This window comes from Notamacropus eugenii, chromosome 4 (genome assembly GCF_028372415.1).
Source record: "Notamacropus eugenii isolate mMacEug1 chromosome 4, mMacEug1.pri_v2, whole genome shotgun sequence".
In the NCBI taxonomy this organism is placed as follows: domain Eukaryota; kingdom Metazoa; phylum Chordata; class Mammalia; order Diprotodontia; family Macropodidae; genus Notamacropus; species Notamacropus eugenii.
In genome coordinates this window covers 25,589,157-25,610,334 of record NC_092875.1, presented here as the reverse complement: position 1 = coordinate 25,610,334, position 21,178 = coordinate 25,589,157, and the positions used below count along the sequence as shown (strand labels likewise).

Genomic DNA, 21,178 nt, shown 5'->3' with positions numbered 1-21,178 from the left:
CCATTCTCCATAGGTCTCCATCTTCTCTACATGCCCATTATGTAGCCCCCCTTATTGTGATTCCCCCCACCCAAACATGCTCCAACATAGGACCCATTATAAGAAAATGGAAGGATAATTTTATGCAGGATGTGTCTGCTCACAAGCATGAGGTTCATTAAGCAAGCACAGTGAAGAAAAGTCTTCTCCAGGGAACTCTAGGTCGTTTTCTTGGTTAGCTTCAGCTAGCTTTAGATTTGATTCCTTTATCAAGAATCTGCAGTTTTCTGAAGTCCACTTGGATGAGTCCACCTGCAGTGTGCTGGCCTTATTATCTGACTTATTCTTAATGACTTCATAAAGTAATAACTTCCGTGGAAACTTAACTTTTTGCTGTCTCTCACTTTAGCAAATACTTGTTCAATTTCATGGACTCTACAGAAGTCATTTTCTTGATCTACCATTAATGAGTAAGGCTGTGTGTTTTGTTGAACTTAAATCCAGGAGTCCAGAGGTTAGGGTCCATTGACCTGGAGGTTCTCTTCCTCCCAGCACTAAAACCCTTCCATCCTTCGATAAGCCGTCCAAGCCAGGCCCACTTGGGCAGGGCTCTGGTCTGAACCAGGTGCCACTGTTTAAAGGAGGAAGGAGTTTGGAGTCTCAGGACTTGAAATCCTGGCCCTGATCCTTATGTTACTCCCACCCCCACCCTGTCCCCCCCATTGTTTCATGTGCAGTTCCAGATTCAGTCCTGGAAGGAGGGAGGGGTTACTCCTAAGAAAGGGGATCTGATTTTTCTTGGACAATCTGAGTCACTGCCAGAGTGCCCAGAGTTTCAGGGAGCAGAAAACATCCTATAGCCAAGATGCGGCTCATGCTTAGGGTCTCCCCTAAAAGGGAGTAACAGGTCGGCTTAGTAGAATCTTGGACTTTAGACGTGGGAGGAATCTTGAAAGACCTACAGTCAGTCCAGTATCTTCGTTTTTGCAGAGGTAAAAGCTGAGCGCGAGTTTTCTGCTAGCAAAAGATACAAAGTAGCTCCTAGGTGTTGCAGCTTCTTCTGCAAAGGGAAGGAGGGGACGGCACTTTATTAAGTGCAGGCATTTATAGGATGCTTTCAAGTGGGCTGTGAGCAATTTTCGGTCCTCGCAACAACCCTTGGAGAAGCGGGTCCACTGAGGCTTGGAGAGGTCTGGCGGCTGCAGGTCTGAGGATGGATTCCAACTCACACTTGTTCTCATTCCAAGGCCATCGTTCCATGCGCAGCGCCATCTAGAGGAGCTCCTGCAGAAATGCCGCTACAGGCCCACGGGAGGGTATCATGCTGTGCGCAGGCTCAGAGGCCCGCTCCAGGACGGGCCGACTGCGCAGGCCCGACAAGGAGCCCCACCCTTCGCCACGCCCCCTTTCTCGCGTCGCGCAGCTTCCCCCTCCTCCCCAAAACGGAAGCCGAAGTGCGGTTTTGCTCGCCCTCCCCTCCCCCCCCCGGCTCGCCTAGGGGCGTCGCGCAGCCGTAACCGCCGGAAACGGACGTGGCGAGCCCTCCGGCCCGGAGCGCTCGGTGGCTGGGAGGACCGCGGGGAGACCGGAAGCGGATGTTGCTCCAAGGGAAGAAGACGTCGCCTCGTAGCCTGGCGGGGACTTTTTCGGTTCTAGCGGCGGTAGCAGCGGCAGGAAAAGGGGCGGCAGCAGGTAAAGAGCCGGAGGTGGGACTCGGGCCTCGGTGCCCGCGGCTTCGCCCTCTGCACCGCGCGGGTGCCCCCTTCGTGTGACGTGTCGGGGTCCCGCCGTGTGTGTGGGTGCGCGCGGGTGCCCCTGGCAGTGGGGGGTCACCATCAGTTTGGGGGTGACCCGCACGGGAGTGTCAGGATCCCCCCTACTGTGATCTCCAGTCCTTGTCAGGACCCCCCTCCTGTGTCGGGGCGGGCGGGGGGGGGGGTTGATTCCTTCCCCCACGTGACCTGTCAGTGTCAAGACCCCCCCCATCTCCCTGTCCGTGTCCGGGTCCCGTTAGTTTTGGGGTCCCCGGGGGTGCCCCCCCAGTGAGACCCGATGGGGGAACGCCCACCACCAGGCCCTTGCTGTCTCCCAGACTCCCACCATGGGCAACACCAGCAGCGAGAGGGCCGGCCTGGAGCGGCAGGGGGGCCACAAGAGCGGCCGGCGGGACAGCACCGGGGGCGCGCTGCCCGGCAAGGAGGGGGGCGGGCGGTCCAAGATCGTGGTGGAGAACCCCGAGGACGCCGACCTCTTCCACCCCGAGGAGATCAAGGTACCGAGTGCGGCCGTCCCCCTTCGTGCCCTCCCCAGCCCTGGCTCTGCGGGGAGCCCCCGGGATCGGGGAGCAGGAACCTTGCTGTCCCGGAGCCCCCTCCCCACTCCTGGCTCTGCGGGGAGCCCCCCTCCGTACCCTCCTAGGCTCTGCGAGGAGCCCCCTGTGCCCTCCCCAGCCCTGGCTCTGCGGGGAGCCCCCGGGATCGGGGAGCCCCCGGGATCGGGGAGCAGGAACCTTGCTGTCCCGGAGCCCCCTCCCCACTCCTGGCTCTGCGGAGAGCCCCCCTCCGTACCCTCCTAGGCTCTGCGAGGAGCCCCTGTGCCCTCCCCAGCCCTGGCTCTGCGGGGAGCCCCCCTCCGTACCCTCCTAGGCTCTGCGAGGAGCCCCTGTGCCCTCCCCAGCCCTGGCTCTGCGGGGAGCCCCCGGGATCGGGGAGCAGGAACCTTGCTGTCCCGGAGCCCCCTCCCCACTCCTGGCTCTGCGGGGAGCCCCCCTCCGTACCCTCCTAGGCTCTGCGAGGAGCCCCCTGTGCCCTCCCCAGCCCTGGCTCTGCGGGGAGCCCCCCCCCCGTGCCATCATCCCCAGCCCTAGCTGGGCACCGTGTGCCAGGCTGGGACAGCACTGAAGTGCAGGCACACAGGAGCCTCTGGGAGCGACTCCACCTCATGCTGCTGGTGAGGCCGGGTCCCGAGCCTGAGCCAGTGTCACCACGCAGGCCTTCCCTTTGTTGACTTTATTGTCGCAGGGAGAGGGCTCACTGTTTATTGACCCAGCTTCCAAGGCTGCCTTGGCCTTATTTACACTTTACTATTAAAAGGAAGAAGAGAAGGGCCCTGGGGTGTGTTTTTTGTCCAAGGGAGAGAAAAGAACAGAAAGAATGCAGACAAGGAGGAGACGCTGAGGCTGCCAGGGGAATTTTGTTCCCTACTTAAAAGCAAGCTGTCCTGTAGTTGGGGCTGAAACTTCACCTACGATCAATGTGTATGTACATAGGCCTGTTTTGTTTGTTTAGTTCAGAATAGAATAAAACTTCAAGAAAATTTTTTTCCTGTAAAAGAGAACCAAGAAAAACATTTGCTTTTTGGAGAGGAAGTTATCATTCTCCGTGTAGTTTTTTTTATTTGTAATTCTGAGATCCTAGCTCTTCAAAGACTAGTCAGAGTGGCCCTTCGTGTCCTCATTCAAAGTCATTCCCTGCCAACTCTGCTGTGACATCTTCAAGGTGATGGTGACATTCTGGGGCTTTGGCAGCTGATGCTGAGCCCTGCATATCCTAAGAAACTTCATACAGCGTATCATATACAGGGTATCTCTATAACTTTATGTGCTCTAACTAGGAAGAGATTGCCTAGGGGTAATGGAACTTCCAGTGGACCTGAAGGTAGAATATCCCAGTTCTAGTCCCATTTATCAGTGAGGTGACCAGAGGTCTCTGCCACTGAACTTGAACTTTCTCCTCTGTAAACTAGAAAACACCTGGACCGCCTGCCTCTTTGGAGCAAGGGTTTCCTTCCCATCTCAGTCTCCTCGTACCTTCCACATCCTCTAGCATGGAGTCTGCTTCTCACAGCTGGAAATGTATTTCTTTTGAATTTGACATTTACCCAGCCCTCGAAGGTCTTCAGAGTGCCAGGTCTTACCATAACCCTGTGAGAGTGGTACAACCAGGGGGTGTTTCTCCATTTTGTATGTCAGGTCGTGCCTTGCTCATGGTCACTCGTCTAGTAAAGCCTCTGAGCCTTGGTTAGAACCTCAGCTTTTCTGGCTCTACCTCCATGCTTGTATCCACCTGGCCTTTGGCCCCGTGGAGCTTGTAAATTCATTCTCATTCTGGTGGAGGAAGGGAAAGATAAGCCATTTAAAAGCAACTTCTTGATATCCTAGGTATCAGGTACTAGAAGTGGGGGGAAGGAGACATGGAAATGGTTTGGGTTTTGTTTTTTAAATAGAACAAAGTTCTGCCTGTTCAGTGGTAGTTGTTCAGCTGTTTCAGTCACCTCTGACTCCATGTTGAGTTTTCTTGGCAGAGATACTGGAGCAGTTTGCCATTTCCTTCTCCAGCTCATTTTACAGATGATGAAACTGAGGCAAACAGGGTGAAGTGACTTGCCTAGGGTCACCTAAATAGGAAGTGTCAGGGGCTAGATTTGAACTCATCTTCCCGACTGCAGGCCTGGCACTCTATACTGTACCCATTTAGTAGTATTGTACAAAATTCATTTAGCAGTTACTCAATATAAAGGAGAAGTGTTTGTTTTTTTTAAAAGGTCCTAGACTTTAATTAGAAGTCAAAGACCTCTGTCAGATAACTGTTAGCCAACCTTACCTCCTCCTTTAGCAATGACTGATAGCTGATTTCTTTGGGAGTCTCTGAGCACATGCCCAGCCCCAAATTTCTGTTGTTTCAGACTTCTCTGGGCTGCAGTCAGTCCAGTGTAAGAGGTATAAAAGCAGTTGCTGTTGCTTGGTAAAAGTACTAAATGAATAGTCTGCAAAACAGTTGTCTTTTTTTTTTTTTAACCTTAAACTACTTGGAGTATTGGATAACCAGCATTTTTTATGAGTTGATGACTCTAGGATAGGGACTGATAAATTTCTGTCCCATAAATCTCCCTTAGGGTCGTAAATTGGCAATAATTAAACCAGTCTTGGGATGGGTCTCTTCTTTTGAACTGATCAAGTGCTTTCCCTTAGGAAAACTAGAAAAATTCTCTTTGCTGAATGTCATTGCTCCAAGTAGGGGGCTTAGCACGCTCTGAATCACTGTGCTTCTAGGCTCCAGAAAAGGAAGAGTTCCTTGCGTGGCAGCATGATCTAGAAGTGAATGACCGAGCTCCCACCCAAGCTCGTCCGACTGTGTTTCGCTGGACAGGAGGAGGAAAAGAGGTCTACTTATCTGGCTCCTTCAATAATTGGACAAAACTACCACTCACAAGAAGGTATTCTGGGCAGCTTTTCTATTTGAATTCTATTGGAACTTGGCTCACTTGTCTTTTTGATGGAATTCTGTAAATGCCAGCTTTGACTGAAGATACTGAACAGGAAAGTAGCTTGTGTGGTCATTCAGAAGGTCATGCCCAGATTTCTGGGGTGCAGCCAACTCTCCTTAGGAATAAACTCCTGTTTAGAGGAAGACTTCCTGCTTCCTAAACATTTGTAACGTCTTTCACTTGGATACAGGAACATACATTCTTCAACTGAGGCAGCTCCTAGAAAAGTGAGAAAAGGCTTTTGGTAAATGTAGTCATTGGCAGGGATCCAAGAAAGCCTTTCCGTGGCCTGGTCCAACCTAGTAGATTCTGACTTCACCCCAAGGGCTTCATGGCAGGAGAGCCCGGGCAGACTCATCACATAAGGTGTCCCCTGTGGCCTTGAAAGAAGAGGATGAAAATGGCCTCTTGGTGTAGGGCCCTTTTCCTAAACTGTTTTCTAGTAGTCATGCTGCCTCCTCTTCAAACCAAACTGACCAGGAGTCCCACCCTGTCCAGTCATCGTCCTGTGTGTGGCCCGTCAGCACTGTGTGCTGTCGCTTCCTTTACAGCAGATGCCGGAGAAGACAGAATCTGACAGTATCTGGCAGTCCCCAAATGAAATACAGAAATGAAGGGGTCTCGTTCCTGGTGTTGGTGTGTTAGGAATGGTGTCTGATGCTTCAGATCCTCTGCTAGGTCCTGTAGCCCCAATCTGTTCTCCAAACATTACACTGAATTGTCTCGATTGTCTAAAAATGCCATCCCTGCTGCAGCCAGAGTTTCTTTCTTTGGGATGGGGGTGCTCTTCATTTCTTTGGCAAGGGTGGTTCAGTGAAGCCACTGAAAGTGTTTTCTTCTTACCTGTGGAGGAGCTGGAAGGGGTGATCCAGCCAAATCATTTGCTTCCTTTGACATTACAGCCACAACAACTTTGTAGCAATCCTGGATTTGCCAGAAGGAGAACATCAGTACAAGTTCTTTGTGGATGGTCATTGGACCTATGATGCCTCTGAGGTACGATTTCCTTCTTTTCTAGATGGTATCGCTCTAAGAACCAGATATTTCCCTACAGGATGCTTCACACAAAGCCCCCAGTCCTCAGGCCACCTTGGCCAAGGCTTCCCTCCTTGGCTGAGCCAGGTGATGGCACCTGTTTGTTGGTTAAGACGAGCCACCAGTTTAGCCAGTAGATGAAGACACAAACCAGTGATTCCATGTCCTCTAAAGCAGGGAGCCTTCTCCATTGTGATTTCTACCTGTTTATCTCTTCCCAGCCAACTGTGACCAGCCAACTTGGCACAATTAACAACGTCATTCAGGTGAAGCAAACTGACTTTGAAGTGTTTGACGCTTTAATGGTGGATTCCCAGAAGTGCTCTGATGTGTCCGGTAGGAATCCAGTTCTTTTCTATGCCTTTTCTATGCCTTCTAGGTGGGAGCTCAAGTGTGCAGCCCTGCAGCCAAGGGTTGTCTGCTTGGTTCTTGATCCTCAGCCCTGAATTTGTGCCCCAAAGGCAGGGAACATTCAACACAGAAGGAATGGACATGATCACTTGCTGAAATTCCCCCTGCTGTGATGGGTAGTTACTGTCTTGTGATCACAAGATTTACAGCTGGAAAGAGCTTTGGGACTAGTCTCTAGGCCAGCCCTTTTTTGTACCAAGGAGGAGACTGAGGCCCAGGAAAGTGAAATGGCTTCCCCAGGGTTACGCAGGCATTAAGTCCAAAAACCAAAAGTTAAACCTGCTTCCTTTGACTCTCAAACCAGTGTTACTGCTGGTTCATTTCTGTTCTTTATGACTGCCCTGGAGACTAGCCCAGTAAAAGCAGGCACTGAGCTCGAGTGCTCGTGGTCAGTCTTACCTGGGGACCCTCAGAATGGGCTCCCTGGGCTGGTGACCAGGGGGTGACCTGGGCAGCCCACAGTGATGCTCCCTGCGCCAAGTGTGTGTCTGAGGTGACTGGGGGAGGATTCTGGTTTCCAGGCCACTCATATAAGCTGGCCTTACTTGTGTTGTAAATTAGTAGTTGCAGAATTGCTTAGGGGGACAGGAGGAGGCCTGTCCATGGGAAAAAGTCATGAACTTTTCTTGCCTAATAACAGAGAGCAGGGCTCAGGCCTGGATGTGACTCCTCAACTCTGCCTGGCCACCTTGAACCTCACCAACCTCATGTGTAGGAGGGCTTAGGAGATCGTTTGCTTAGAAACTGTGTGTGTACAGCCTTCCTTTGCAGACGCTCTTCATGGGTGGCAAATTCCGTCAGAACACAGATAGAACCTATGCGTCAAGCCTGGAGGTGTGCTTGTAACTGAGTCTTTACCCAGACTGCCTGCCTCTCCCCTCCCCGCATGGGGGTTTTAACCAATGATGGGGCTTCTCCCTAGGAGCAGGTTTGTGCTGGGTTTAACTTTATGCTTGGGATGAATCATCATTAGGATCTGTTATCATGGGCTCCTGTTATTTTCATTGAATTTGAAAATCGCAGTGGCCTCTGGTGAGAGAAAATGTGGCTGATCAGTGTGATTTCAAACAGGACTTGAAAGCCTGAAAAATAGCAACTCTCCAGGTAGGAAGGCACTTGTGATTGAAATAGAGACGGCTGCTTATTTCTAATCCATACAAATAGCAGCCAACTTGTTCTGATTTCTGTGGAGGTTCCCCTAAATCTGCCCCCTGTACTTAAAAGTCCTCCCCTCCAGTGAGACCTTCTCAATATTGATTGCCTTCTGGAAGAAAAATGTACCTTAACTTTTTGGGTTCTCATCGCTCCCTCTCTATTCTGCTCAGTTTTCTGCACTTAATGCCTTTCTTAGTATCTCCTGGCTGTGATTGTGACTAGGTTACAGGAATGGGAGCAAGCTCCTAAGGACGTGAACATCCTGGGCATTGCTGCTCTACTAACACAGAGGAGGGCGATTCCTCAGGCTTTACCTTGAAACCAGACTGACAGCCAAATAATCAGCATGGCAGAATTCCCTCTCAGTCATGCATGGCCTCTCAAGCTGAAGCCAGAAAGGTTGTGGGGACAAGGCCATGGCACCATCCCCTGGCAATGAGATGCCTTCCTGGCACCACAGAATCCTCAGGTGGGGAGGAGGGCCTCAAAGGTCACTCAGTCCAGCCTAGGCCATCTGCCAGGCTCTGGATGACCAGTGGTCATCTAGATTATCCTAGAACAAACACTGAATGCAAGAACAAAAAGAAGCTTTCGTAAAGTCTTCTATAGAAAAATGTTTTAAAATGCACTGACAGTTCTGGCTACCTTGGCACCCTAGCTGGCACCTCTGGCTTAGGGTTTCTTTCTTGTTCTACCAGAATCTGAGGGGCAGCTAGGTGGTGCAGTAGATAGAGCACCAGTGCAGGAGTCAGGAGGACCTGAGTTCAAATCTCACCTCAGACACTTGACACTACTAGCTGTGTGACCTTGGGCAAATCACTTAACCCCAACTGCCTCATCCTGGGTCATCTCCAGTCATCCTGATGAATATCTGGTCACTGGATTCAGATGGCTCTGGAGGAGAAGTGAGGCTGGTGACCTGCACAGCCCTCCCTCACTCAAAACAAAGTCAAGTGCTAGTCATGTCATTATTTCTCTGATGGCATGGTCTTCTTTGGCCATGAAGGACAAACACACCACACACCACCCGAATCTAACCAGAGGGTTTGCTAAAGCTCCCCAGAAGCAGCCCAGGTCTTGATCCACATGGATGGGGAAGGGCAGCAGCTGCCTGGCCCTGACTGGCAGGTTTGCGCTCCATTTCTGTCTGTGCCCTGATGCCAGGACCTCAGTGGCCACTTCTGAAACATGTGCCAATCCCTTAACCAAAGTCTAAAGGGCTTTCTGGTGGTTCTCTGGGAACCTTTATTCCCTTCAGCTGTGCTGTGGAACAAATGAAGACCCAAACCACCCAGTGTAACTACCAATTAGCTGAGCTTTTCTCATAAATATCAGCTGCTTAAATTAAATGTCTTTTTAATCACATTCTTCTTGGCAGAGCTGTCAAGTTCGCCGCCAGGACCCTACCATCAGGAGCCCTATGCTTATAAACCAGAGGAACGCTTCAAAAACCCTCCCATCCTTCCCCCACACCTGCTCCAAGTCATCCTGAATAAGGACACCGGCATCTCGGTGAGAACAGAAGCTTTGCTCTGTGCCCAGGGCTGGGTGGAGGCTTTCCATTTGCCAGCCTCTCTCTTTCAAAGCTTCCTTAGCGAGAAGCAGCTGGCCTAAGCTGCTCTAGGAGCCATCAGGTATGAGATATATATTCCACTTTTTTTTGTTTCCATTTTGCAGGATGACTTCTGTTATTCGACTAAACTCTTTTTGTATGTTTAACTGTGTGGGAGGGACCTTTCTTTTCTTTGTGCCTCACAATTCTGGAACCAGAAGGGTCATATTATCAGGAGACACCATGCCCTTGCTCTGCCCACCACCATCACCAAGGAAACAAACTTGTCTCCCAGCTTGTCTGAGATTTAAGGGGCTTTGCTTATCATTCAGGGCAACTCTTCGATCTGTTAGGAAGAAGCATTACTAGTTTAGTTACCTCGCTCAGTCTGTCTTGTTAGATGTGACTGCTCTCTGTCACAGCCAGAATTAGCTTGTCCACTTAGCACAGCATCTTCCAGATGAACCCAGAGCTTTGTTGACTTTTCCCAGGTTCCACAGAGACCAAAGTTCCAAAACTGCCCCTGACACAAAAGAGCAGGTTGATTTCTTTCACTTTGGACCTTGCTCCAGGTGGGAGGCCAACACTGGGTGGGTTTTTCCTTGATGGAAAGTTGATATTGGACACGTAGCACAAGTGGCTCAAAAATACAGTACCTGCTGTCCTGCTTTTCCTATTAGTTGCTGTTCCAACACCCTCCTTGGCATATGTTCCTCCAGAGTGTATGAGAAGGCAGAAGCCTAAAAGTTTAAAGCCAACCAGGGCCTGTTTTTCTGTATTCTACCCCTGTGATGTCAGTGGCAAAAAGTCATCCTGCTGTTCACATTCCCTAGATACTCTGCTTGAATAACAGACATTTAAGAAGTCCTTAAAGAGAAGGGCTTTCCAGCTGTCTCTCTCTCTCTCTCCCCCTTCCCCCCCTCCTTCCCCCTCCCTTTCTTTCCTCCCTTTCCTTCTCTCTCTCTTCCTCTCTCTCCCATCCTCTCCCTTTCTCTTTCCCTTCCTTCCCTCTCTCATGCACTCACTAGCTCTCCTTTCCCTGCTCTCTAGGGCAGTGCAGAGAAGGCATGCCTCTTTCCCCGCCCAGGATCCTCCTTGTGGAGTCTGATGTGGCTTTCCTCCTTGTATTCCCACAGTGTGACCCAGCCTTACTGCCAGAGCCCAACCATGTCATGCTGAACCACCTGTACGCCCTCTCCATCAAGGACGGCGTGATGGTGCTCAGCGCCACCCACCGCTATAAGAAGAAGTACGTCACCACTTTGCTGTACAAGCCGATATGAAAACCCGGAGAGCAATGGAGAGGATGGTGCAGGGCGGCCTGACCCATCTGCAGCTGATTCACGCCACAGGAACTGCCCCACATGGTCTTCATTCCACACTCTTCTAAAACATTTTCCACTCACCTGCTTGAAGATCTCCTTCTGCAAGGCAGCTCCTGAGGAGCCAGCCGGCCACTGTGGCCACTAACTGACCATAAGACCTTCTGGCACGTACTGCAATGGGGAGGGCATAAAGGTAGGCACAGAAGATTGGCTGCAGCTCAAAGCACAGGGAAACCTGTGTGCACTGTTGGAGACATGCTCTAACATGTACCAGGCACCCTCCCAAAAAATAAGAATAAGTTAAGCCCAGACTCTAGTTGCGGGCTGCTTTATGTCTCAGGTAGCCGGACCCAATGAAGGGGCTTTCCTCACTCGTGACTTTTCTGTCACTTTCCATGGACGCGACAGTCAGTGTAATGGCGACGTCTCTGAGTGGTAGGTCTGCCCCCTATGGCTGGCAGCGAGATTGCACAGGAAGCTGTGGCCCTGGCCCTCACACATACTGAGCACGCTGTGTTTTAAACCCAAAATTACTGCCGGGGTGGGGGAGGGGGGATGTAATAGTAGAGATGCAACGATGCAGGCTTGTAAAGGCATTTTCTCTTTTTAATCACCAACACTTAGGTGTGGATCATGTGAAAAGGCCCCTCAGGGGCCCATCCCAGCTATGACCAGGCTGCCCAGAGGGCTGACCTGTTCTCCAGGTCACCATTTGTTCTAGGTGTGGGTTGTTGCTTGGAGCTGTTTTTAATCCTCCAGTCAGTCCTGAGGTGACCGGTTGTCAGTCTGACATAGCTGAGATCTCAAAACCAAATGATCATGGAAGGCTCCAGCAGGTGCCCACCATTTAGCAAAGCTTTTATTTCTGAAGGGAATGTCAATTTTCTGGAGTGGGTGACCTCACAAGGAAACGCCAGCAGGAATCGGTACCTACCAAGCCCGCTGTGGGGTTAGCAGCAGGCCAGGGTCCCCGAGTCCAGCCTTGTTACCTCATTCATTCACTCAGTGCTCCTGCACACCTCTTGTATCGTGGAAACACTGAATCACTGTCACCTTGTCATACCTCCTGAACAGGTTTAAATAAAACTTTTTGTAAAAAATGATGTTGCTATAACTGAGTCCATGACTGGGGAGCTGGGATGTTCTGAAGGCTCATGCTTGTCATTATTGGATTGTCATTGTTCGATCAGTGACCTGATCTCACGTCACAGGTGCTTGGTGGGCAGGGACTTCGCAGCTTTTGGGAGGAGAATCGAGACTGCATTTGCACAGAGCTGTTCTGGGGTGGCCAGCAACTGTGGGAAAGGCCCCCAAGGAGGAGAAGGCAGCAGCAGTTGAGCCTGGGACTCCTGTTGTGGCAAGTAGAGCCAAGGATCCTTTTTGGCCGGTCCTCCTCAGTGCAGCCCAAGATCCTGCCATTCACGCAGAGGAGAGGCCCTCCAAGGTCTACATCTACCAGTGTTTCACTGCTGTGTTAACATGCACTAAAACCCTTCAATCTTTTGTGGACAACTAACCACACCTCTCCCATCAACGTGTGACACACATGTTCTTTTACGCCCTAGTGGAAGGCTCCACTGAGCAGATCTGGCCCCTGTTACCCAGCATACAAAATGTTCCTCCCAACTTTCTCATTTGTCAGTTGGATAAGTGTGCCCCATAGGCTTCTCTCGATGTCGTTTTGTCAAGTGCTTTGCTGTAGTCTAGGTAAACTGTGCTAATTAGTTTTTAGCAACTCAGAAAAAAGAAAAAGATTAAGCAAGAGTGATTTAATGACATTTGGTCCCTGGTTAGCCCTGCTAACTTTTCTAGAATTTTTCCAGAAAATGTAAGTGTTTCATATACTGCTTGGCACATAGTAGGTGCTTAATACTTCTTCCTTTCCTCCTATAGAGTATTCACTTTATTTTTTTTTTAAACTGGGTCATTTGCCTTTTTCCAATTCTGTGCCACCCTATTTTTCATGACAGTTATTTTAAAAACTAAATTTAAATTATCTTGTTTTTAAAGTACCAGAATTTCTCCCAGAATCCCTCCCATTTTCCCTTCCCAGGGAGGGGCAACATGTAACAAATACTTTTTTTTTTTTTTTGAGGAAATCAGGATTACATGACTTGCCCCAGAATCACACAACTAGTAAGTGTCGGAGGCTGAATTTGAACTCAGATCCTCCTGACTCCAGGACCAGTGCTCTCTCTACTGCACCACCTAGCTGCTCCTAACAAATATTATTTTTAAAGGGAAAAAAATCAACAAAACAACTCAACACACCAAAAATGCCTGAACAGTATGCCGCTTCTCTGTAGAGGAGCGAGGTGGGGCCAGGCTTGTTCTTTGTAACTTGGCAACTTCCGATGGCTTGTTTACTTTTGATTGTCCGATGGTTGCCTTTTGCACTCACTTGGTCAGTCGTTTGTCATGCTTTCTTTGCTCTGCATCAGTTCACCTAAGTTTTAACATGCTTCTCACAGCACAGTAATTATCCCATTATACTCGTAACCACAGTTGTTTAGTCATTCCCCAATCGATGGGCATATACTCCCTGTTCCAGTTCATTACTACAGAAAACATGCTTTTATAAACATTTTGATGCATATGGGATCTGTCCTCTTACCGGTAACCTCCTTGGAGCATATATGTTCCCAGCAGTGGAATCTCTGGGTCCAAGGCTTTCGACATTTTAGCCACTTTATTTGCATAATTTCATATTGCTTTCCAAAGTGATTGTAAGGATTCATAGCTACACCAACAATGTACTAATATGCTTGTCTTCCCACAGTCCCTCCAATATTAACTACTCCTATGTTTTGGCATTTTTGCCAGTTTGCTTGGGTGTGAGATGAAACTTTAGGGTTGTTTTGATATCCATTTCTTTTATTATCAGTGATTTAGAGCATCCTTTCATATGATTATTAATAACTTGTAATTCTGTTGAGAATCCTTTGAACACTTACCTGTTGAGGAATGGATTTTGTTTTTGTCTATGTTTGTGTAGGATATTTATTTTATTACATGTTTATTTTCTATATGTGTGTGTGCGTTCATATGTATGTTTCCTATTAGTTTGGATTCCAAATCCTTATCTGAGAAATTTGATACAAAGATTTTTTTCCTCATTTGACCACTTCCCTTATCCTAAATGCATTAATTTTAGTTGTGCAGAAACTTTTCAATGTCATGTAATCACAGTGATTAATTTTATTTTATCTAATAACCTCTATCTCATTTGGTTTCTCCATGATCTTTCAAACATGACTAAAAGTGGCTCAACAGTCACTTTTAATACCTCAGATATGGTTCATCTGGGCCAGGTGACTTCGTACGTTCACCAAAAGGAGAGATGTCATGAAGACATCTTAAATTCAGCACTCACTCTTTGTTCCCCAAACCCTCCCCTCTTCCAGACTTTTCATATTATTGTCCAGGTTGTTTGAATGCCATCACTCATGTCTGCAGAAAAGACTATTTTATGGAAAACACACAAGGCAAGTGGTCACATGGAGGTCAAAAGAAGTGATACAAGGACACTCTCAAGGTTTCTTTGAGGAACTTTAGAATTGAATGTAAGACATAGGAGACGCTGGCCCAGGACCACCTAGCATAACATGCCCACATCAGAGAAGGCACTGTGCTCTATAAGCAAAGCAGAATTGCAGTAGCTCAAAAGAAATGTGAGATACCCGGATTTAGAGATATCTCCACTCCAAATATCCATATGGACTACTTGTGCTCAACCTGTGGTAGAGCCTTCTGAACTTGTATTGTCTGATCAGCCATGGTCGAGCACACCGTAACTTGATTCTAACATAGTGATGTCATTTTGTTTCTCAAGAACATAAAACAACAATCAACCAACCAATCACTCAAGGCTACCGCCATCTTCCTTGCAAACTAGATGTTTTCAGCTTCTCTCTTGCCTCTCCCTACCCCACAAATCCAATCTGTTGCCAAGTCCTGTCAATTCTACCTTCATAAGGGCTGTCAACTACTCCCTCTTTCCTCTGACATGATCACCACCTGGTACACCCTTATCACTCCACCCTGGCCTATGATGATGGAGCGTACTGATGGATGTCCCTGCCTCAAGTTTCTCCTCACTCTAGTCTGTTCTAAGCAATAAATTCCAGTGACTTCCTATGACCTCTAGAATCAAATAAAATCTTGTTAGCTTTCAAAGCTTTTCATAACCTGACCCCTACCTCTCTAGTCTTCTTCCCCTCACACCCCTCCACATACTCTACGTCAGTGACACCAGCTTCCTGACTTCTTCAAACAAGACACTCCATCTCCCAACTCCAGGCATTTTCTATGGCTGTCCCCTAGAGAGGTAGAACACTCTCTTCATCTCCCCCTCCTGGCTCCCCTGATTTCCTCCAAGTCGCAATTAAAACCCCACCTCCTACAAGAAGCCTTTCCCCATCCCCCTTAACGCCCATGCCTTCCCTCTGATTATCTCCAGTTTGTCCTGTCTGCATCTTGGTTGTTTGCTTTTTTCTCCCCCATTAGACTGTGAGTCCTCTGAGGATAGGGACCAGGTTCCTTCCTTTTGTGCTTATCCCCAGCACTTAGTACAGGGTCAGACCCACTGTAGCTACTTAGTGCAGCTGGCTGCTTGGCTTTACTTATCTTGGGTATCAACTGCCTATTTGCCACCTTTTTTTTTCTGTCATGTCCTGTGCAAAGATAATTCTCTTCACTAGAGGAAATCAAACAAACTTGAACCAAACATTTCTCCTCTGTTGCCCATTATCCTTGTCCTATCCACTGCCCAAATAGTGATTTCGTCCTGTTGGCCCTTTACCCTACAGGGAGGGAAAAAAACCTTTGTGTTGTCCTTAACTTTTCTCACTAACCTCAGCTCATTCCTAGCTTTATTTTATTTTCTATTAATAGTATTTTATTTTTTTTCCAATTACATGTTAAGACCATTTTTAGCATTCATTTTTACAAGATTTTGAGTTCCAAATTTTTTTCCCCTTCCTGCCTTCCCTCCCCTCCCCTCTTCCTAAAATTTTTGGTAGGCAATTTGATATAGGCTATACATGTATTATCATGTAAAACATATTTCCATATTAGTCATAGTTATGAAAAAAGAAACAGATCAAAAGGAAAAAAAACATGAAAAAGAATAAAATAAGTGAAAAAAGTATGCTTCGATCTGCACTCCGAGTCCGGTTGTTTATCTCGATGTGGCCACCATTTTCCTTTGTGATTTCTTTGTAGTTGCTTTGGATCACTGTGTTGCTGAGATGAGCTGAGTCATTCATAGTTGATCTTCACACAGTGTTGCTGATACTGTGTACAGCGTTTTCTTGGTTCTGCTAATTTCACTTTGCATCAGTTTGCACAAATCTTTCCAGGCTTTTCTGAAGTCTGCCTGCTCATTATTTCTTATAGCACAATAGTATTCCATTACATTCATATACCACAACTTGTTCAGTCACTTTCCACTTGATGAGCATCCCCTCAATTTCCAATTCTTTGCCACCACAAAAAGAGTTGCTATATTTTTGCACATGTAGGTCCTTTTTCCCTTTTTTTATGATCTCTTTGGAATACAGACCTAGTAGTGGTATTGCTGGGTCAAAAGGTGTGCACTGTTTGGTTGTCCTTTGAGCATAGCTCCAAATTGCTCTCCAGAATGGCTGGATCAGTTCACAATTTCACCAACAGTGCATTAGTGTGCCAGTTTTCCCACATCCTCTCCAACATTTGTCATTTTCCTTTTTTGTTATATTAGCCAATCTGACAAATGGTACCTCAGAATTGTTTAAATTTGCATTTCTTTAATCAAGAGATTTAGAGCACTTTTTCATATGCCTATAGATAGCTTTGATGTCTGCATCTGAAAACTGCCTGTCCGTATCCCTAGATTTGTTTTAAAATTTTAATTTCAATTAACAAGCATTTTTTTTCTCTCCCTCCATCCTTCCCTAAAGGGGAAAAAAAAATCCTTGTAAATCAAATCAAATGAACATGTCAACTACATTCCAAAGTTCTGGATCTTGAGTCCATCACTTCTCAGGTAGGAGACTGGTAGCATTATTAGTCACCTGGAATCCTGGTTGGCCAATACGCTGATTCTGTCTTTGAATGTTGTTTGTCTTTACAATGTTACTGTGGTTGCTGTTCAGTCCTGTCTGACTTGGTGACCCCACTGGGGGTTTTCTTGGCCATTTCCTTCCCCAGCTCATTTGACAGATGAGGAAACTGAGGCAAAGTTAAGTGACTTGCCCAGGGTCACATGGCTAGTGTCTGAGGCCACATTTGAGGTCAGGTCCTCCTGACTTCAGGCCCTGCACTCTGTCAACTGTGCCACGTAGCTGCCCAGTGTTATTGTAGACATTCTTCTGATTCTGCCCATTCCCCTCTGCACCAGGTCATCTAAGTCTCAGGTTTCTCTGAAACCATACTTTTCATCATTTCTTTCAGTTCAATATATGCCATTCCATTCATTTCCCATAACTTGTTCAGCTGTTCTCCAATGAAGGGGAACCCCTGCTTTCCAGTTCTTTGCCTCTGCAAAAAGAGCTTCTATAAACAATGTGATTTGGTGGGAGAAGTCACTACACTGTTCCTGCCATTTGACTCAACGTTCCTTCTCCTGGGTATTTGTCCCCAACATAGGGTTGGAGCAAGAAGGAAAAAATATGCACTAAAGCATTTTTTTAAGGGTAGTCTTATTTTTTCAACTTAATTTTATTATTTTTGATTAGCAAGCACTGTCTCTCTTTTCTTCTTCTCCCTCCAAATAAATATAAACAGAAGCAAAAGGAAAACACACACCAAATTCCTACATTGGTCACATCCATCCTGCATTTCAAATCCATCTCCCCTCCTACGGTGATGCAACAACGTGAATACCGGATTTGTCAGGAAGACCCAAGTTCAAGTCCTGCCTCAGATGAGCCAAGAGCCCCTGGGCAAGTCTCTGATGCATGTGCAGGAAGACCGTTGTTGGCCAGAGGACAGACAGAGCTGCCTTGGGACCCTGGGTAAAGCACCCGAGAGCATCTTCCTTCCCTGATGGCTTCTCTGGCTCTCCTCCATCATTTTTCAAATTTGGTTTTTTGGTTCCTAATGGATGGTTTTCCTTCCCCTTTACCACATTCCCATCTCACCAAGCCCATCTTCCTAGACCTACTGACAGGAGGGGAGGGCCTCGGGCTCCACACCCTTCCCTATCTAGAGAGGCAGCTTGGCACAGTGTTTCTCCCCTTTCCCACCAGTGACACTGCAATGTCCCTGGCTCCAGGGACCTTCTCCCCCACCCTCTTCAGTTCCTTTTTAGGTGCATCTTCCCCAGTTAGAGTATAAGCTCCTTGAGGGCAGGGACTTTGCTTTTGCATCTCCTTTGGCACAGGGCCTGGCATGTAGGAAGGTGCTTAATACCCCTGATAAAGGTCAAGCTTCCTTTCTGCCACTTCAGATCCCATTCTCCCCCACCTTCTTTTATTTCTCCCACTGAAATCCTACACACACACACATCTTTGTCCCTGACAACTCTTCTCAGGAGATCGGACTGAGAGGGCAGCACCCTTTGGCAGTGCAGAAATGCCCTCATCATTCAGATGTCACTGTTCTCCACACTCACTGAGACTCTAAGCCTCGTTTTTCCAGCACCTCATTAAGACCTTTGGATGGTTTTTTAGCTCCTCTTAAGAACTTGGCAGTCATGCCCTACTTGGAGCACATCTGGAAGACCCAGGTCCAAAAGCTGGTTGTCACTCATTACTTTTATGACCTTGAGGAAGTCACATCTGTGCCTGTAGCACAATGGACATACCGGACCTGGAGTCAGGGAGACCCTAGTTCAATACAAGCCTCAGACACTTACTAGCTGTGTGGCACTGGGTGAGTCACTTAAATTCCATCTGCCTTGGTTTTCTCCTTTGAAAAGTGGGCACCCACCTTCTAAGGTTGTGAGTATGGAATTAAATATTTGCAAAGCACTTGGCACAGTACCTGGAACATAGCATATAAATGTTCATTGCTTTGTTGTTGTCAATCTTGTCTGACTTCTCTGTGACCCCATTTTGGGTTTTCTTGGCAAAGATACTGGAATGGTTTGCCATTTCCTTCTCTAGCTCAGTTTACAGATGAGGAAACTGAGATAAACAGGGTTAAGTGGCTTGCCCAGGTTACACAGCTAGGAAGTATCTAAGACCAAGTTTGAATTCAGGAAGCTGAGTCTTCCTGACTCCAGGCCCCACCCTCTATCCACTGAACCTCCTAATTTCCCTGAAAAAAAATGGTTTGCCACTTCCTCTTCCAGTGGATTAAGGCAGAGGTTAAATGACTTGCCCAGGGCACACAGATAGTATCTGAGGTCATATCTGAACTTAAGTCCTCCTGACTCTGGGCCCAGCACCCTATCTATCAAGCCCCCTAGCTGCCTCCTATATAAATGTTATTTGTGGAATTAAATTAATTAAAATGTGTTATTAAAATGGAATTAATAAAAGTACACACATCATAGGGTTATAAGGATAAAATGAGATATTTGTGAAGCATTTAGCACACTACCTGGAACACAGTAAGTGCTATATCAATGTTAGTTGCTTATTTTTAATAAATAGGGATAATAAAAGCACCCATCTCATAGGGTTATGGGAACAAGAGATATTTGTGAAGCACTTTGCAAGCCTTGCAAATCTTCTACACAACTTCCTTCTCCTTTTTTATCTCAAGTCTTTCTCTCTTCCACTATTTTCCCCAACATAAGTCAGAAGCAGAATGTCTTCATTTCATAGAAAATTCAGTTCCGCAAGCAAATATCTATTAGGTGCTAGCTGGACACTAAGGAAGCAAGACAAAAAAGAAACCATTTCTGCCTTCAGGAAGCTTATGTTCTTCTGGGAGGATACATTCTGTACAGAAAGAAGCAAATGCAAGATAATGTCAGGAAGGCATAAGTAATCACTAACAACTTCAGAAGAGATCAGGTGTCAGGAAAGGCTTCACGTAGGAGGGAGTGACTGGGCAGAGTATTGAATGAACCTTCAGAGGTGGAAGAGAGGAAAGGGTGCATGGATGGAACACTGGGGTGACTCTATAGGAATGGAATGTCTGGGAGTGGAGTCTGGGAAGAGCCAATAGGCTAATCTTACATGTAGGGGAATAATATGAATTAAATCTAGAAAGGTAAGCTGGAGTCAGATATTGGGGCATTTTAAACATCAGAATGAGGAGTTTACATTTTATTCTTGAGGCAGGGAGAGCCCTCAAAGTTTGTGACCTTCACCAACATGATAATGCACTGGTGTCTTAGGAAAATTATTGTGGCCAATGTGTGGAGGACAAATTGGAGAGGAGAAAACCTGGAATCCAAATGAGAGGTAATGAGGACCTGAACTGGACTAGTGGCCATGTGAGAAACAGATATGAGAAATGCAAAGGATAAACCCGAGTTGCCAAACCTTGGTGATTACAAGAATTCTGGTGCCTTAAACAAAGGTTCAGAAGAAAAGTGATAGGTCCTATCTCAGACACGTTGAGTCTGAGATGGGAAAGCCAAGTGGAGAAGGCTGGAGATGAGGAGGAAAACTTTTATATTTGATATAACAGGGACCTGGGAGAAGGGAGGTATCGTCTTCATAGATATGAAACTGAACCTATGAAAAGCACCAGACTACGGAACATAAGCTTGAAATAGATATGGAACTGGATTATTGAAGGTCATGTGGCCAAGAACCAAATCAAATATCTTTTATAAGAATTCTAAACCAAAGGAAGGATAAGGCAAGCACAAAAGTCAACCATATCATCTCAGTTACATGAAACTGAAAAGCTTCTGCATGAAGAAAATCCATGTGACTGGATAAGAATAAAAACTGTCATTTGAGAGGAAAAATTATTTGCATCAAATAGCCCCAATTAGGGCCATACATATGAAATCCAAGATGTAAAAGTAGCTAAACACAAAATACTGCTCCAAAGGTCTTAGCAGTTTTCAGCTATTCAAGTGGCTAAAGTTTAAAGACTACACTAAGATTTTTTTGGGACACCAAAAGCCTTCAAGAGCCATTGCCCAACAGGTAAGTAGTTAAAAACAGGAATAGTTCTCAAAAATAAATTGAAAAATGATTAACAGACTGATCTGAATCATTAATAATTAAAGAAATACATATATAACCTTGAGGTCTAATCTCACATCCAACAAATTACCACTGATGACAAAAGATGGAAAAAATCAACATTGGAAAGGCTGTGGAGAGAGAGGCACATTAATACACTATTGTAATCCAACTACTCTTGGAAGCAGTTTGGACTTAGATTAAGATAGCGACTAAAATGTCCATAACTTTTGACTCCCACTGGTATGCAATTCCCTATAGATATCAAAGATCAAAACTGAAGCTCTCATACATGAAAATATATAGCAGCCCTTTTTGTAGTAGTAAAGAGCTGGAGACCAAGGTGGCTAATAATTTGGTTAAACAAGTTGTGGTTACAC

At 46.7% G+C, this 21,178-nt stretch overlaps 1 protein-coding gene across 2 annotated transcripts; it reads left to right on the top strand.

The window, feature by feature from the left end:
• Positions 1 to 1,501: 1,501 nt before the first annotated feature.
• PRKAB1 (protein kinase AMP-activated non-catalytic subunit beta 1) lies at positions 1,502 to 11,825 on the top strand. Of its 2 annotated transcripts, none has more exons than XM_072600296.1 (7): positions 1,502 to 1,671; positions 2,072 to 2,251; positions 5,030 to 5,193; positions 6,147 to 6,240; positions 6,501 to 6,615; positions 9,224 to 9,357; positions 10,534 to 11,825. In XM_072600296.1, exons 2-7 carry the CDS (start codon positions 2,081 to 2,083, stop codon positions 10,678 to 10,680), a joined length of 825 nt encoding a protein of 274 aa, XP_072456397.1. In that variant the 5' UTR covers positions 1,502 to 1,671; positions 2,072 to 2,080; the 3' UTR covers positions 10,681 to 11,825. The 2 variants fall into 2 exon arrangements, with proteins under 2 accessions (XP_072456397.1, XP_072456398.1); XM_072600297.1 differs by having other exon boundaries at positions 9,224 to 9,479.
• Positions 11,826 to 21,178: the final 9,353 nt, after the last annotated feature.